Below are 20443 nucleotides of genomic sequence, written 5' to 3'. Positions count from 1 at the left end.
GTTGCCAAATGGAAACAACTATTGTTCTAAATTATTGGAAATTTAATGGCAACTTTTTGCTAGGTGATAACGTTATGAAAATACATGAAAAAAGAAATACCAGAAAAGAAGGAAACATCAATGATGATGACCAGTAGTATGAGAAAAGAGCTACTAAATCCATATTACATAATTTATTGTTCCGTTTAATAGCAGTAAATAAAGCTGAGAGAAGGGGTTATGCTACCAGCGATATTTGGAATGTTTTGAATATTTGTGAAAAAAAGAATGCAAAAAAATTTTACATATTCTTAACTTCAATAAAATGTTGTTGTTTGTATGTTAGTTATGGAATTTATGCAATTTTATGTTTTAAGCATATTTGAAAAATAAATTTTTGTGTGATTGTTTTTAAAGCAAAAGTATGTAGTTAAATGTTGACAATTATTACTATGACGGCAAAAAAAAATCAAGAAGTAATAAATACTATTCATTTATCACATTTAATAAATGAAAACTGTATCTATATTAAACTTAGTAATGTATTTAAGAATAGTTTTAAGTTAAATTTTAAAGTATTTGCTAGAAAGAAGTGAACTTTAAATTAGCATATATTTTAAACTTTATTTAATATTAAGTATTTTTAAAATTTCCTAACTGTACAACACAAAATTGAACAATATTTGATACATTTATTGACCTAAACTGAGATCCAAAATAATTCCTTTAACTACATTTAAATTGTGTATAAGTGCTCTCGTAACTATGATAAGGACTAGCTAGTGTAATATGTTTAAACTACTCGTATTTCCTATACAAACATAATTATCTTGAATTATCATAAAATGAGCAAATATCTGTGAATTTTGATATTATGTGTATCTTATGCTCATGTTATATAGTGTCACTAAATTACATACTTTTGTTCAAGTATATACTGGGAGAAATAATGTGAAAACATATAAAAGTGTGACAACTAACGAAGTCATTGCGGTGATCATATTATGGTTAAATTTTGTCTAATGTTTTTATATAAAATATTTAATGATTGTTACAAACATACACTTGTTTGCTGTTAAAAATATGATTGCTGAAATCATTTAAATATTTGTTGTAATATAATATTATTGTGACAATTAACATAAGGATTACGGTGGTCATATTATTGTTAAATTCTGTGATTACAGTAAACATATTATTGTTAAATTCTGTGTTGTATTTTTATATTATATTTAATGATTGTTTCAAACATACGCCTGTTTGCCGTTATTCAAAATATGACTATTAAAAGCTTTTAAATGATTGTTATACTGTATTATTGTGACAATTAACATAATGATTATGGTAATCATATTATTGTTTATTTCTGCCTAATATTTTTATATAATATTTAATGATTGTTTCAAACATACACTTGTTTGCTGTTATGCAAAATATATTTATTGAAATCTTTAAAATGATTGTTTTAATACAATATTATTGAGGCAATTAACATAATGATTACGGTAATCATATTATTGTTAAATTCTGTCTAGTATTTTTATATAATATTTAATAATTATTACAAACATAAATTTGTTTGCTGTTATTAAAAATATGATTGTTAAAATCCTTTAAATGATTGTCGTAATACAGTATTATTGAGGTAATTAACATAATGATTACGGTAATCATATTATTGTTAAATTCTGTCTAGTATTTTTATGTAATATTTAATAATTATTTCAAATATAAACTTGTTTGCTGTTATTAAAAATATGATTGTTAAAATCTTTTCAATGATTGTTGTAATACAATATTATTGTGGCATTTAAGATTATGATTACGGTGATCATATTATAGTTAAATTATATCCTGAAGTTTTTTAAAATATATAATTATTGTTACAAACATATCCTTCTTTGCTGATTTTTGAAGTAATGTAAATGTTTCTTATAATATAAATGTAAAAACTAACAAAATGATTACGCCGATCATATTATTGTTATATTCCGCCATTTATTATAACCCATTTCAATCCTAATTTTTTAAGATAAATTTACACAACTTTTAACAAAATTTTTTATGCATAAAAATTAAGCTTTTGTTATTTCTTAAGTATTTAAAAACTATAAATATTATTTTCTATACAAAATCATTTTATTCTTAAGCAAATATTATCGTCATTTTCCAAATTATTTAAGCATAAAGTAATCTCTTAACAAAACTATATAAATTTATAAATAATTGTTAAAAAACACACTAGACATAACATTATAGAGTTATATACATAGATTTATCATTCAAATATCCATATAGATTTTATTTATTATTATGGATTTTAATTTAGTTTTTCTTTTCTATTTATATTTTAATTAGAGCTTTAGTTTAGATTTCTTCATTTACATAACAATTTCTTAGTATCTGGTCAATAATGGATTGTAATATGAGTTTTTTTGTTTTCATTGTCAACAACAGTAACAACAAAATGATTGAATATATTTTAATGAATGGACCATGATGAAACGAACCCCTTAACCTCTATAGTGAGGAGGGCATTATGCGTTTGTGCTGATGTTTGTAACACCCAAAAATAATGGTCCTACACTCGCCATAAATTATTTCAATCGGCTCAGAATAACCTTCAGAGTCGATTTAGCTATGTCTCTTCATCCATCCGTCCGTGTGTCTGTCAGTCTGTCTGTTTGTCTGTGTATCCATGTAGACCTTGTACACACGATACAGTTCACAATTTTCAAGATAATTTGATGAAATTTGACACATACTCTTCATTTGCTATGCTATTGATAATGGTCGAAATCAGTCCATTATTCCGCCTAGCCCTTATACAACAGTACCACCATATAGGGCCTTTAGTCTTAGGGTATTAAATGATCGGTCATGCCCGTCTATACATTCATACCTGTTTTAGTTTGTCTACTTATTAAAAGAAAATTGGAAATATTTATAAAAGATTTTATTAACATTTTCGCAAATTAAGTTGATGCAAAATCTCTACTAAAATTTAATACAAATTTAAAGCAACATCTTGCAAATCAGAAGCAATTTTTTATAAAAAGTTGTTGCAAATTTCAAGCAAATTTCTTATTAAAAGTTATTGCAAATTTAAAGCAACTTTTCTATAACTAGCAATTTTTCTACAAAAAGTTGTTCAAAATTTAAAACAATTTTCTTAGAAAAAGGTGTTAAAAATTTGAAGCAACTTTCTTAAAAATAGTTTTTGAATATTTGAAGTAATCTGAAGTAAAAGTCGTTACATATTTGAAACAAATTTTCTATAATTTTTTTTATAAAAAGTTGTAAATTTGAAGCAACTTTCTTATAAAAAGTTGTTGAGAAATTTAAACAATTTTTGTACAAAAACATTTTGCAAATTTGAAGAAACTACTCTACAAGAAGTTGCTGCAAATTTAAAGCAACTTTTCTATATTTTTTGCAAATATGAAGCAATTTTTTTACAAAAAGTTGCTGCAAATATAAAGCAACTTTTCACAAAAAGTTGTTGCATAGTTTATGTAGCTTTGAACCAAATTGTCTACAAAATTTTTTGATAAATCTAAAGCATCTTTTCTGCTGGAAATTTAAAGCAACTTTTCTATAAAAAGTTGTTGCAAATTTAAAGCAACTTTTTTACAGGAAGTTGTTGCAAATTTAAAGCATTTTATCTAAAAGAAACAATTTTAAAGCAACTTTTCTGTAAAAATTTGTTGCAAATTTGAAGCAACTTTTCTAAAAAATCTTGTTGCTAATTTATAGCAACTTTTCTGACAAAAAGTTGTTGCAAATTTTGAAGCAACTTTTGTGTAGAAAGTTGTTTTAAAATGGAAGCAACTTTTGTAAAAAAATCTTGTTGCAAATTCAAAGCAACTTTTCAACAAAAATTTGTAAAAAGAATTATTTTAATTCAGGACAATTTGAAGCAACTTTTCTGCAAAAAGTTGTTGCAAATTTAAAGCAACTTTTTGTACAAAAAGATGTTGCAAATTTAAAGCATTTTCCATAAAAAAAATCAAATTTGAAGTAACTTTTTTAAAAATGTTGTTGCTTATTTAAAGCAACTTTTGTGTAAAAATTTGTTGCAAATTTGAAGAAACATTCTATAAAATATTGCTGCAAATTTAAAGCAATTTTTTTTCAAAAAGTTTTAGAAATATTTATTTTTATTCAGGACAATAGAAACCATTTCCAAATCTCATCACAATTATTATCACCATTGGAGGCAACTAACTAACTGTTTAATTAAAGCAAAAATTTTTAAAAACCTTAATAAAGAAAATTCGATTATCTATAAAAATGTGAGTAGAAGAAAATGGAATAGATGAGAAAATTAAACAACAATACAAAATTTGAAGTGTAAATGATTGACTTACTGACGGAATGATTGGGTTATAAGGATTTATGAGTGGAAGCTGATAAACAATTGACTATTGAGTCTGGCAACTGGCATGACTGATTTAATATTTCTTTTCATAGTAATACTAAATAAGAACAAACTATTGTGTAGTTTTTAGTTGTTAAAAGGGACGACGATTTTGTTGTATGTGTTAAATAAAACATTAACTTTGATGCGATGCAGAGTGCAGCAACAACAACAAATCCACTTTAATTATTAACATCAGCAAAAGATGAAGAAGCAGTAACAAAATAATCAATTGAGGTCGAGACATCAATATTGATTTTTTGTTTTTTTTTTATTTGATATTCTACTCTATACTTATTATTTTAGTACCAGTTGATGCTGTTGTTGTTGTATAAACTATTCCAATTTTATGCTATAGGCTGAGGATGAACACAAAAGTTGTGGTATATTGATCAGATAATAAATTTCACTAAAACATTACAAAAATATAAATTTGCTGTAAAGTTGGCGTATGATTAATATTAATTAAAAACAATTTTTAATATTTTAAATTTAAACATTTTTAATTATTAAAAATAAAATTCAAAAAAAACCCTTTTTTTAATTTTTCATTTTCTATCTTTAGTTTATACAAGTGAATTTTTCTAAATGCTTGTTATAAGGTGCCAATATTATGATGAAGATAAGAATGGTAGCAAATAAGAAATGTACATTTCTATTAGATGGCACATTTTTAAAATGATTTAAAAGAATTTTTACTTTTGTGTAGAAAAATTTCAAAAGTTTATGGTAAATACTTTTTTTACAATTATAATTTATGCTTAAGATAAAAATATTCAATTGATTATTAATATTTAGAAAATTTTATTGTCTAGTATTTTATTTTATCTTAATAAAAACTTCTTTCATATGATTTATATGCAAAAATTAGTTTAGATTTTATACTTTAAACTAAAAGCTAATTTTTAGAAAAGTTGCTTCTAGTTTGCATCAAATTTTTATAGAAAACTTGCTTCTAATTGGCAACAAATTTGCAACAACTTTTTATAGAAAAGTTTGCTTTAAATTTGCTTCAAATTTGTAAGAACTTATTATAAAAAAAATGTTTAAAATTTGCTTAAAATTTGTAACAACTTATTATAGAAGTGTTGCTTCAAATTTGCAACAACTTTTTATAGAAATGCTTCATATATATGCATATATGCAACATCTTTTCAGAAAAGTTGCTTCAAATTTGCAACAACTTTTTATAGAAAAGTTGCTTCAAATTTGCAACAACTTTTTATAGAAAAGTTGCTTCAAATTTGCAACAACTTTTTATAGAAAAGTTGCTTCAAATTTGCAACAACTTTTTATAGAAAAGTTGCTTCAAATTTGCAACAACTTTTTATAGAAAAGTTGCTTCAAATTTGCAACAACTTTTTATAGAAAAGTTTCTTCAAATTTGCACCAACTTTTTATAGAAAAGTTGCTTCAAATTTGCACCAACTTTTTAAAGAAAAGTTGCTTCAAATTTGCACCAACTTTTTAAAGAAAAGTTGCTTCAAATTTGCACCAACTTTTTAAAGAAAAGTTGCTTCAAATTTGCAACAACTTTTTAAAGAAAAGTTGCTTCAAATTTGCAACAAGTTGTTATAAAAAATTGCTTCAAATTTTCCACAACCTTTTATAGAAAAGTTGTTTAAAATTTTTTTGCAAAAACAAGTTATTGAAAAATTTGTAGCAACTTTTCTAAACATGTTTGCTATGATCCTCGTATATTTTATATCACAGCCTATTTAAAAGTATTTCCTGTGCGTGTTAACGCTTATTTGCATTTCCTTTTCTTTTTAACACAAATTCTTGGAATATATTCTTATACAATGGTATAGGTGTGTATGAAAACCCAGCAATCATTTTAACTAAATCTTTCATTAATAACATTAATACGTTATTCGCTGCAAAAGAATCGGGAAAATAACTTGTCATTTCTGATAAGTAGCATGGTTATCTTGTCTCAGCGGAAGCTTGATCAGAAAGATCTGATCAGGTAGACCTCGATGTCTCAAAAATGGTTTCATTCGAATTTGGTTTTTTCATACAGGTGATATCGTATTCTTGATTCGCACTTCGAATTGCACTTGATTTCAGAACAAATTATTTCAAATTAATCACTATTTTCCAGTAAATTCACAGTTAAAAGTTTAGTAAGTAGTTTAGTAATGACTTCTACTAACTATATGTATCTCTATCTCTGTTCAAGTTTCCAGAACTATTGGCTATATACTGGGGTTGTAATGAGTACAAATTGATCGAAACTAATTTTATTTTATAAGAAAATAGTAAAGTTCTTTTCATTTATTTCACTCACTTGTTTCTTTTATATTTAAAATATTTATGTGCAAAGTGTTTTTAGGCCATGGAATTTTGCAGTAAAAATTTTAACACACTTACACGTTCACATAAATAGAATCAGAAACACATGTCCGAAGTGTTATATGGTTTCCATGTATCCCTTTTTATAAAAAAAATTTGTTTCAAATTGTTAACTATCGTTTAAAATATATAACTTTGTAGTAAATAAATTAATAAATTAGCCAAAAGTAAATTGTCACTTTTGTGTCTCTTAGTAATGTAGAGAAGATACACATTAAATTATTTCCTTAGAAAGTTATTATTTATGAATGAACTTAGTCCTCCTAAACACATAACAGAAAACAACTAATTTGTAAGAGTTACCTCGAACTACAGGGGAAGAATGCATACAAATAGACAAACCTAGACAGAGTTGAGTTTAAGTAAAATGGAGTCGTTCGTATAAAGTAGTATTGAGTTGGATGGTTTTTGGTTTAAGAAGCGTGTAGTATTTTTATGCGTTTGTTTGTTTAGTTTTCTTTCTTTTACTTTAATATGAGCGCAGTGACACAGTTTCTTTAATATTTTTTAACCTTAAGTTAATTAAACAAAAAGATATATTAAAAAAAACTAGGGTACATATGCTTCACACAGAGAAAAAAAAAGTTGCATAAATAACAAGAAAAAAACTACAAAAGAAAAAACTGCTAAAACAAGAGGAAGTAATTTAAATGTGTTATAGTAGATTGTTAAAAAATTTGTTTATATAAACAGAAACTGTTTATCAGTTTTGTCTTAAAAAAAGTATAAAATAAATAACAATAACATGTCAGATTGGATGATAGCTAATCTTTAATTAAAAAATAATTGCAATTAAATTGAAAGTAGTTTTGCAATAAATATTAAATTTTACACAATAACAACAATGTTTTACAATGGAAAAATTCAATTAGCAAGATCAGGTAAAAGTCTATGAATAATCATATTATAGTTATACCGTTAGCCATAGTTTACGGACCATCTTAATGTTCTTCTTTTTAGACTATAGACTAGACTATAGACTAGACTATAGACTAGACTATAAACTAGACTATAAACTAGACTATAGACTAGACTATAGACTAGACTATAGACTAGACTATAGACTAGACTATAGACTAGACTATAGACTAGACTATAGACTAGACTATAGACTAGACTATAGACTAGACTATAGACTAGACTATAACTAGACTATAGACTAGACTATAGACTAGACTATAGACTAGACTATAGACTAGACTATAGACTAGACTATAGACTAGACTATAGACTAGACTATAGACTAGACTATAGACTAGACTATAGACTAGACTATAGACTAGACTATAGACTAGACTATAGACTAGACTATAGACTAGACTATAGACTAGACTATAGACTAGACTATAGACTAGACTATAGACTAGACTATAGACTAGACTATAGACTAGACTATAGACTAGACTATAGACTAGACTATAGACTAGACTATAGACTAGACTATAGACTAGACTATAGACTAGACTATAGACTAGACTATAGACTAGACTATAGACTAGACTATAGACTAGACTATAGACTAGACTATAGACTAGACTATAGACTAGACTATAGACTAGACTATAGACTAGACTATAGACTAGACTATAGACTAGACTATAGACTAGACTATAGACTAGACTATAGACTAGACTATAGACTAGACTATAGACTAGACTATAGACTAGACTATAGACTAGACTATAGACTAGACTATAGACTAGACTATAGACTAGACTATAGACTAGACTATAGACTAGACTATAGACTAGACTATAGACTAGACTATAGACTAGACTATAGACTAACTATAGACTAGACTATAGACTAGACTATAGACTAGACTATAGACTAGACTATAGACTAGACTATAGACTAGACTATAGACTAGACTATAGACTAGACTATAGACTAGACTATAGACTAGACTATAGACTAGACTATAGACTAGACTATAGACTAGACTATAGACTAGACTATAGACTAGACTATAGACTAGACTATAGACTAGACTATAGACTAGACTATAGACTAGACTATAGACTAGACTATAGACTAGACTATAGACTAGACTATAGACTAGACTATAGACTAGACTATAGACTAGACTATAGACTAGACTATAGACTAGACTATAGACTAGACTATAGACTAGACTATAGACTAGACTATAGACTAGACTATAGACTAGACTATAGACTAGACTATAGACTAGACTATAGACTAGACTATAGACTAGACTATAGACTAGACTATAGACTAGACTATAGACTAGACTATAAACTAGACTATAGACTAGACTATAGACTAGACTATAGACTAGACTATTGACTAGACTATAGACTAGACTATAGACTAGACAATAGACTAGACTATAGACTAGACTATTGACTAGACTAGACTATTGACTAGACTAGACTATTCACTAGACTTTAGACTGGACTTAAGACTAGATTATAGACTAGACTTAAATATTTTCTATAAAATTCCCAACCATATACTTTCAATTATCCCACATGTTTGCATTTGTTTAACTTTATTCAAATCGTTTTTTATTGAAATACATAACAATTGTTTAAAGTAATATTAAACAAACAAGAAATAAACATTTTTATATTTTGTTTCAGAAAAAATTAAAAAAAAAACTGCAGCACTTGCAATAGAATACACTCGTCTAGAAAAACTATCAAATATATTTTTTTCAAATTTAAAGTTTTTGCCGAAAAAAATAAAGAACAAACTAAACTTAAGTAACTTTTAGTTTAAAGTACCTTATAGGCCAAAAGAATAAAGGAATATTTATGTAAAAAAAGTTATTTTTTTACAACTACATTAAGACATTTGGTTGGTTGTTAGCAAACAAAGCAAATGCATTGTAAATAGCATAAGAATTTAAATTACAGCTGCAGCAGCAGTTGCTTGCTCTACATGCAACTCACAATTCCCAGCATGTTTCAAAATCAACATCCGGTTTCCATTTTATAACCAAACATTCAACTCTCACTGACAACTGACTGCATCACACAATTCCTTGGGTGTCGTGTTGTTGTTCTTGTTTTCTTTAAGCTATTCTTATGCATTATAAAGGGTAGAATTTTAAATTAATGATGAGTGTAGTTATGATTTTGTATGTTACAAACTAGGTGGTAAGTTTCTATAAAACGTGATTAAACATTTAATAGAATCTTAACAAAAAAGTTTTTATATTATTTTTGTCATATTTTAAAATTTAAACTTTATTGGAACAAAATTAAATTTACTACCCATAGTGCGGTATGACATAATATATGACAGCAAATATCTAAATTTAATTTTATTAGTAAATCTGGTAATAATACACCATTTCCAAGTAGAAATCAACAAAAAGTTGAAAAATCTGAGATTATGAAATATGTTCTCGCATTTCCGAAATGCTATCTAAACGCTATTAAAGAAATATTCACTCAAAATCATTTCTTGATCGTAACCGTAAGTAATTAAATCGTCTAACTACTGTTGAGACATCGTTAAATTGAATCAAAACTTGGTCTTGAGTCAAATGGAACATCGTCAGGTATGAGTGGATCCAACATATTTGTTCATTATCTTTGTAATGGAATATGACTGTCGAGAGTTTTAATGTGAGCACCTGCCGTGACAGCCTGTGGTCTTTTCCATCCACTGGGTAGACTTGAGAACGGTCTACCATCGCCCCTTTGTTCTTCAATGAAGAACTCAGGTGGCAATTTTTGTACATTGGCTTTGACCGGTCCATGGACAAGTCCTTTGCTGGAGTACTTGAGCTATCTAATCTCTGACCATTGGATGGTCTCTGTTAATTCGGCAACAGCAGCTAGAGACGTAACCAGTGGACCGAAGTACGATCCATCAATAAGCCGTATATGATACCTTTTATCCATCTTCATTCAACCCAGCACACATCTCATTCACACGACACATTCATAAGAGAAAAACATACGACACATTTATTATAGGTAGACGGGTGGGTGAGGCTCGCCGTACCCCACTTTCATCTCGTACCACATACAATTAATACCAACTCATTTCCAACGCTTAGGCCCACAGTCACTCCTCTGTGGGGTATCTGTTGTTTTCGGCAACAGCACCGAACTTGTCTCGAAATATTGACTTTGTCATGCATCAGTCTTTTAACCGCCACTTACTCTCCCCACGAATTTGGGTTTAAACCACAGCCACTACGTGGATCCCGAATTAACCTCAACCAAGCAATAGACTTTTTCAGTCCCGGTCAGACTGGAGGTATTGGCCACCTCTTTATACCCCGGGATTGCAATAACACCAAGGTGGAGGTCTCACCAAGGTAACATGCCCCCGGGGGATGTAATGGAATAAGTGTTTGATTGTATGTCTGAAGTTTATAGACTACTAAACAGCTGAACCGATTTTCATGTATATTGGTATATCAAGAGGGCGAGCAGCCACGCCCATATTTAGAAAATATTTAATCAGTGTATCTGAGATAATATAACAGGTTTAGTCCTCAAATTATGACGAAGCCACTTAAGTGTCAATATAATTATTTAGAATAAAAAGTAGGCGAGTTAACAGTAGGGGGCGTGGCACCTACAATATAAATAAAATATTAGCTTATCTTGGAAACTATTTAATTTAGAATCTTAAAATTTAGTACGAAGATTTTTAACATCCATGTAAACACTTTGGCTAATAAAATGACGGACTTCCAATGAGAGGAGGGCAGTATCTCCCACATAAATTAAACACAATAATTAGTTTATCCGGAAAACTAATAGAAATAGATTCTTCAAGTTTTGCACGAAAAATTTGAATATTCATCTAAACATTTTGGAGATAAAGGGGCGGACTTTTATCTGAGCGGGCATGGAGGCCCCTTATGAGTTAAATAGAAAAAATCGTATATCTATAAAACTATTAGTGCTAGAATCTTCAAATTTGACATTGAGAACAGGGGGACTTCTAATGGGAGTTGTGGGGCTTGGCACCTCCCATATATATTAGCACTTTGGGAATGAGATAAGTAAGAAAATAATTTAAGTTGTTTTGGCGCTGTTATAACGTCTCAAATACGTAGTTGTTGTTGTGTAGTTATTGTTAAGTAGTTATTGCTGGGGTTGACAGCTTTTAGTCCATAGTATCAGGTCATTCCGGTACTGTCGTGTAATGATTTAGATTTGTATTCAGCGCAGTTTACTTTGCGTTATTTACTTTCAAAAAAATCAAATTTTTACAATAAAAGTAAATTGATAACATTTCCATTGAAACAGTGTTGTATCAGAATGAATGTCACTTTTGGAATAAAATACAAATCATATTACCTGACAAACACAAATCATAGTTATATATATCTGTATATAGAAATATATACAAACATTTTTTGATATATATAACAATCACACAAACAATATACAATAACAACATCTCTACGTTAAATTTATAAACATTCATATAATATCGATTTACTGACAATAAAAAAAACAACAATAACAACAACACTACAAAAATAACAATAATAAATAAACTGAAAATGGAATAAAATGAATGGAATGAATGATATATGAAATAATAGAACAATCGTTCGTAAAACATTTTCAAAATCATGACACACTAATATAGACAAAACAATAAAACAAGTAAATTTCTTTTTTTGAAATAAATTCAACTAAAACTGTGTACAGTTACAATAGAGAAAAGTGGGAATTGAAGAAAAGGAACATACTGGTGTTTAAACTTTTTTTTAATAGGAGTAGTTTAACTCACCAATATTTAAAAGTGGAAAAAAACTCAATATTTTCCTTAAATTTTGTCGGAGACAATTTAGTTTCAATATGATTATTTAAGACAACTAGTAGGCAAACTATCAGCAAGAGGCGTGGCACTACCCATATAAATACAAAAATGTATTTATCTTGGAAACTATTACAGTTAGTGCCGGTTCACACTAGGAAACTTGTTTTGGGAAACTTTTGATTTTGCGTGAGAGAGAAAGAATATCATCTATGTTTCTCGAGATGCGAAGTTTCTCGTACACGGAAACTTTTATTTTTTTGTTATTCTTCTCATTCGTACAACAACAAAACAATGCAATTTACACGTAGTTTCTAAAAGAAATGTTTCTATGTGTGTGTGCTCTAAGGAAACTTCAAAAGAGAGTTAAGAAAAAGTTTCTCAACAAAAGTTTCCTAGTGTGGACCAGGTCCTACTTTGTGTAACATTATATCCGTCTAAGATCTCTGAGACTTGTAGAGTCAGTTCTGAGAGAATTAAAGATATTTGTGATGTCGGATAGTTAGACGGCCCTTAAGGCTTTACTTTCATATGATATTTGGTCAGATGTCGTACTTGACTGTTTAACATCTCCAAATAATGTGGATAAACATAATAAACTCAAACTACGTTGGGTAACTGGTCATTAAGGACATTCTGGCAATGAAAGAGCAGACTGTCAAACAGCGGCACACAGCGATCATTTATTGCACCAGGACGTTCTGAAAAACTGGTGTCATCTCCCAAATATAACAAATTTTATATTTCGAACACTATTGTTGTTACAATCTTCAAAATCGAGATAAATGGCAATACCGGAGCTGGAATCTTTGGAAAATTTCCAAAAAGACATACCTATGGATAAACATAATAAACTCAAACTATGTTGGGCAACTGGTCATTAAGGACATTCTGGCAATGAAAGAGTAGACTGTCTATCAAACAGCGGCACACAGCGATCATTTATTGCACCAGGACGTTCTGAAAAACTGCTGTCATCTCCCAAATATAACAAATTTTTTTATCTCGAATACTATTGTTGTTAGAATCTTCAAAATCGAGATAAATGACAATACCGGAGCTGGAATCTTTTGCCCAAATTTCCAAGACATCCCTATGGGTAATTACCCCTCAATCTTTCAGGCAGAAGTTTTTGAAATTTTCATTTACACAAGAGAATGACTGAGTAGAAAACTGAGAGAATTAAAGATATTTGTGACGTCGGATAGTTAGACGGCCCTTAAGGCTTTACTTTCATATGATATTTGGTCGGATGTCGTACTTGACTGTTTGACATCTCTAAATAAGTGGATTAACATAATAAACTCAAACTATGTTGGGTAGTTGGTCATTAAGGACATTCTGGCAATGAAAGAGCAGACTGTCTGGCAAAAAGATGCGCAAGGCGACCATTTATTGCACCAGGACGTTCAGAAAAACTGGTGTCATCTCCCAAATATAACAAATTTTATATCTCGAACACTATTGTTGTTAGAATCTTCAAAATCGAGATAAATGACAATAGCGGAACCATACGTTCAAAAGGACATCCCTATGGGTAATTACCCCTCAATCTTTCAGGCAGAAGTTTTTGAAATTTTCATTTGCATAAGAGAATGTCTAAGAAGAAAACTGAGAGGATTAAAAATTATTTGTTATGTCGGATAGTTAGACGGCCTTTAAAGTTTAACTTTCATATTCAATCAGGTCGGTCATGAAGGGCATTCTGGCTATGAATGGGCCGACTGTCTGGCAAACAGGAGTGCCCGGCAACAATTTATTGAACCAGAACTATTTGTTGTTATCCCCAAATGATACATAAGGGCAAAATACGATTCGTATGTAGAATCAGAATTTTTCCACCAATTTTTCAGGACTCAGTCAGGCAAAAAACTGTCACTCAATAAGAGAGACCTAAGATTAACGGAACTATATACCGGACACTAGTTTAAGATACCACCGACACATTTTTGCTAACAGTATTATGTTGCATAGTCAATTTTGCGAAATACATGATGAAACATCATCTATTATGGCCTCCTAGAGTGAGTATTCTAGGATGCGCTTTTCTTTCGTCTAATAAAATATTATAAAATATTCTCTCAGCGTCTAGAACATTAAGATTCATATGTGATCTAAATCTCCAATGAAAAAAATAGGAAAAAGGCTACACAAAAGATTTTTGAACTTGGGTTGTAGTGCTTGGTGCCCTCTTAATCAATCAATCAATCAATCAATAAATTCACTGTCATAATCTTAACAGTTTAGACGAAGACCTTTATCATACATTTTAGGTAATAAATTGGCGGACTACCATTGAGGGGGGCGGCACCATCCCTCCTTGATGTGAAAATTTAGCCAATAACGGCCGTACTTTCAATGGGGAGCTTGGTAACACCCATATGAATAAACTATAAAATTTCATATATCTGGGAATAGCAAAGCACACTAGGTATAGCTGGTCTTTTATAATATTGAACTTTTAAACGCAAAATTAAACTAGCGGCATGTTTATTCAAAGTAAATCTATAAAAGGGAACTTTCTGGTACTTGGAACTTTTATGATTTTCTGAATTTTTGAACCTTATGCAATCAAAATTTATAACGATTTCCTTTTTATTTCTATCACTGTTTTAGAATTCTAAATAAAAATCATACAAATAAAACTATTTCTGTTTCTTTTTTTTACATTCTAATCACAAGAAAATGTTCTTTTTTACAAACAAATTGAAAAGCAACAATTCATTGTTCTTTATAAAGTTTTCATCAAACAAAAGCTTTTAAATATGTTTTTCTTTTACTCCCTCCCTTATTTTCTTAAAAATTTTCTGGCTCAAGAACAAGGAAACTGCTTTTTTTTCTTTAATAAACAAAGAAAACTAACATTTGTACATATAAACATATTTGTTAAAATAAAATGAGGAAAATAAACCTTGTAGATTTTATTTTCATTTTTTATAAATTTTCTTTTTGTTTAATCTCTTTGTACTTACTTTGCACATGACATAATCCCACTGAAAATTGTCCCAATTCAGGCATTTGTCTTAGAATTTCTTCAGTTACTAAATGAACACCTCGATGTTGTGGTCGTAAATTGATTTTGCGCTGAAACCACGCTGAGCCAATTTGTAAGCCTGAACTAGAGGGACCACCGCCTCCGCCTCCACCGCCTCCTCCGCCGCCACCCCCGCCCCGATGATTGGAAGAGGCCATTGTGCTATTGGACGAAGAACTGCGTATGTTGCTGTTGCGACTGGCGCTTTGTTTAATATTAGACGCCGTTGTGTTACCGCCGCTTTTACCGTGTGGATTCGTGGTGATGCCGGTACTGTTACTACGTCGATTATGGCGACTACGGCTGGTAGTCGCTGCACTTGTTGTTTGCGGTTTTGAAGTTTTAGCTGTAATGGAGGAGGAGGAAGTGGCTGCTGCTGCCGCCGCTGCTGTTGCTGATGTTGTTGCTGCTTCGGATGTTGTTGATGCTGCTACTGCTACTGCCGCTGTTGTTGGATTTAATTGTAAATGTAGTTGATGGTGTTGCTGAAGCTGTGGATAAGTGTGGGCAGCAGTTAAAGCTTTTTGTGATTGCTGTTGTTGTTGTGATGTTTGTTGATGTGTAGTTGTAGATGATGATGATGTTGTAGTTATTGGTAATCCACTAACAGCGGCAGCAACAGTAGCTTGTTGTATTGTTTGTTTTGTTGACGTCGTGTCTTGTGTCGTTTTAATTGCAATTTACTTTGTTTTGTGTTTAATTACTTTAAGCCTCTCCTCTTAATTATTGTTGTTGTTGTTGGTTTTCTTGTTTTGTTTCTCTGTGTTTATTTCTAACTAATTTACTACATACACTTAATCTCACCCTTTTCCTTTGGGATTTTTTGTTTCCTCTATTTACACCTCAATTATATGTATGGAACTGTTAATTCGTGAGATTTTATTACTCTGCCAATGTATATTGTTGCTTTTGTTGGAGAGAATTTTCTGTTGCTGTTGTTATATTCTTTAGTATGGAGAGGGGGAAGGTTTTGAAATAAATCCTGTGCTTCGTTGCTTAAACTTTATTTTTCTGTTTTCAATGCACCAGCATTTTTTTATTATTAGGATTTTTTATTTTTTGGATTTTTCTTTGTGCGCTATTTCACACTTTTTTTCTTTGTTCGTATTCCCATTCACTCAAGTTACTAAATTTGCTTGTATGCTGCTAATGTTATTGCTGCTGTGGTTGTAGTTGTTGTAGTTTTTGTGTTATTAGGTATTCTTGTTCCTTTCGTTTATAATTCTTGCTTTAGTTTAAGTCGAATGTTGAAAAAACCTTCATTCGTTTCAATTCTTAAGGGGAATATAAACCAAACACCTGCAATAAGCAAAAGAAGAAAAAAAGCACAATTTTTTGTTAAAAAAGAAAAATTAGCTGAATTTTATATGCATTAAATAAGTACACACACACACATGTATATACATACATATTACCTAATTTTGTTATGTAAATTTAAAAAAAGTCACGTTTAAGTTATGAATGTATTTAATTTATTGCAATTTATATTTATTTACTTTAAAAAGTTCCAATAATTTTTTGCATTTTCATTATTAATTATACGCCTAGTAGTATGATTATAATGTATTTATACGGCACGCATACGTAATGAGTTTAAAAAGAAATGAATAAATATTAATTATACGCCCAGTCAAAATTTTAATTTATTTAAATTTATTATTACTCACACTCGCACATTGTTGCTAACTTATAAACTAAATATAGAAAAATAAATACAAAGTGAAGAGATTAAAAATTAAATAAAGATATAAATTTATGATCTTAAAAAACTATACTATAATCTGAGCCATAGACTAGGTTAAAGACAACAAACATTGTTGCTAAACTATAAACTAAATATAGGAAAAGGAACAGTGGAATGAATAAAAGTGAAATAAATTGAAAAACTAAACTATAGCCTGGGTCATAGTTTAGGTTAAAGACAACAAACCATAGTCTGAACTGTTGAATATAGATTGAACTACAGACAATTGTATGGACAATAGACTATTGTCTGAACTATAGACTATAGTCTGAACAATAGACTTTATACTCTATATTTTGACTATAGACTATAGTCCGGACTAAAAATTTAAATTTAAAAAAAAAAATAAAAATTTCACAAAAAAATTCAAAATTTCACAAAAAATTCAAAATTTCACAAAAAATTCAAAATTTCAATAAAAATTCAAATAATCACAAAAAAAATTCGTTAAAAAAGTTTACTAAAGATTTTACTATAGTCTATAGTCTGGACTATAGACTATAGTCTGGACTATAGACTATAGTCTGGACTATAGACTATAGTCTGGACTATAGACTATAGTCTGGACTATAGACTATAGTCTGGACTATAGACTACAGTCTGGACTATAGACTATAGTCTGGACTATAGACTATAGTCTGGACTATAGACTATAGTCTGGACTATAGACTATAGTCTGGACTGTAGACTATAGTCTGGACTATAGACTATAGTCTGGACTATAGACTATAGTCTGGACTATAGACTATAGTCTGGACTATAGACTATAGTCTGGACTATAGACTATAGTCTGGACTATAGACTATAGTCTGGACTATAGATTTTAGGCTGGACTATAGACTATAGTCTGGACTATAGACTATAGTCTGGACTATAGACTATAGTCTGGACTATAGACTATAGTCTGGACTATAGACTATAATCTGAACCATAGACTATGGTCTGATCCATAGACTAGAGTCCATAGTCACTTAAAACTCAAAATTTCATAAAAAAAAATAAAATTTCAATAAAAGTTCAAAAATTTACTAAAAATTAATTTTTTTACTAAAAATTAAAATTTTTAATAAAAATTAAAGTTTTTACTAAAAATTAAAATTTTTAATAAAAATTAAAGTTTTTACTAAAAATTAAAATTTCACTAAAAATTAATATTTCACTAAAAATTAAAATTTCACTAAAAATTTAAAATGTCAATAAAAATTTTAATATTTACAAAAAACTAAAATTTTTACTAAAAATTTAAACTTTTACTAAAAATTTAAATTTTTACTAAAAAAAAAATAAAAATTTCACAAAAAATTCTAAATTTCAATAAAAAGTCAAATATTAAAACTAAAATTTTTACTTAAAATTGAAATTTTCACTACAAACTAAAAATTTCACCAAAAATTGAAATTTTACAAAAAAAAAATTTAAAAATTTTACTAAAGATTTTGCTACTACAGTCTATTATTTCTTATAATCAAAGTTTCAATCACATTTAAAGTATATAATTTAAAATGTATATTTGTATTAATAGTTATTAAACGTAATTTTAACAAAACAATTTCACTGAACTCTTTTAAAAAAGAGATTAAATAAATTTCAATATTTAACAAGGCATTGTCCTAATTTATGTCAACAACAAAAAATCCTTATTAAATGTAATACATCAAAAATGTAAAAAACTAAGATGTTTGGAAGAAAGTATTAATTTTCGAATTAAAGGATTTAACATTCACATCAAAAGTAATTTCGCAGCAAAAAAAAAACAACAACTTATTTATATAAATTTTAGTTTTATGTTGCACTCATAACTTACAGTCTGTTATCATAGAATTAGAAACTTTTGAAAATTCATACTATGTAGATGAACAAAAAAGTGAATGTTGAGTCAGTCAGTCGGCTAAGACAACAGTAGTTATTGTATTATTTCTTTTTAAAATATTTTATTAACATTACTCACAAATTTACATTTAATCTTAACAAACATATTTACATAAAAACACTGTTATCCTTAGTTTTCATATATGTACATATGTATATGATTATGTATTTGATTGTATTGGTATATTTATGTATAAACAGTAACATACCGTTAATATAGATAGCACAAAAACAACAACAAACATTTCCAATGATATAAAATAAAAAATGTATCAAGACGAGAACACAAAACGAACGAATAAATGAACGAAAAAAAAACCTTAATAATAAAACAAAAACGTGCAAATTCTCTTTAGTTCATGACAACCACTAAAACAACATTACCCGGTAGGCTTCGCTACCCTCATCGTAATTAAATAAACATAACTCATTTTCTATTTTAGGATAAATATCAAAAATATGTAATTCAAAAAGTACCATTTGAAGAAAGAACCAATAAGAAACCAGGAAGTTTAGTCTCTCAGAATCCTATCCTTTTATAATTCTTAGAACTAAAAAGTTCATTCATAAAGATTTTCACTCCATTAGGATTCTATGTCTTTAGGTGCAATATTGAAAAAAAATACTATTCCGAGAACGAAAAGTACTAAGAATTTATACCAACAGATTTCCATTGCAATAATTAGGGAAAGGCACTAAATTGGCATCACTACTACTAAAACATTTGTAATTGTCAATTAAGAAACAATAAAAAGCAAAAACAATTTAAATCGTTTTATATTGCAAGAGCAGCTATGACAATGACAACAAAAAGAAGAAGTAGAAGCATAAAATAGATAAAAAGGTTTATCGTTTACGATTAGTAAATATTCTTGTTGCCGTTCAAAAGCCAAAGCTTATAAGTATCTTAAAGTATTTACATTGACTCAAAATTTTTAGTTACACTTTTGTAGGCATAAATGTATGTGCAGACATAGCGATAGATAGATAGATAGACTAAACGTTCTATATTCTCTTTATGCACTAATTTCTGTAAATATGTTAAAAAAGTTAGAAAATGAATGTAATGAATATAGTTGGATAAGTCTTGATTATGAGAAATATCTCGAAATGGTCATAGGTCTATCTATCTATCTATCTATCTATCTATCTATCTATCTATCTATCTATCTATCTATTTATCTATCTATCTATATATCTATCTATATATCTATCTATCTATCTATCTATCTATCTATCTATCTATCTATCTATCTATCTATCTATCTATCTATCTATC

The 20443-nt window shown here is 28.8% G+C and overlaps 1 protein-coding gene across 1 annotated transcript in view; it reads right to left on the bottom strand.

Annotated features, from left to right (window-relative positions):
• LOC111681087 (UPF0047 protein YjbQ) overlaps positions 1 to 20443 on the bottom strand; it is a 39149-nt gene that overhangs the window by 16134 nt on the left and 2572 nt on the right. The window contains exon 2 of the mRNA XM_023442808.2: positions 15490 to 16850. Coding sequence (XP_023298576.1) covers positions 15490 to 15709 — 220 coding nt within the window. The 5' untranslated portion in view covers positions 15710 to 16850. The remainder of the gene's footprint in view (positions 1 to 15489; positions 16851 to 20443) is intronic.

Source organism: Lucilia cuprina, chromosome 2 (genome assembly GCF_022045245.1).
Source record: "Lucilia cuprina isolate Lc7/37 chromosome 2, ASM2204524v1, whole genome shotgun sequence".
Taxonomy (NCBI): Eukaryota; Metazoa; Arthropoda; class Insecta; order Diptera; family Calliphoridae; genus Lucilia; species Lucilia cuprina.
The sequence above is the reverse complement of the archived record's forward strand: the minus strand, read 5'-3'. Positions and strand labels throughout refer to the sequence as shown.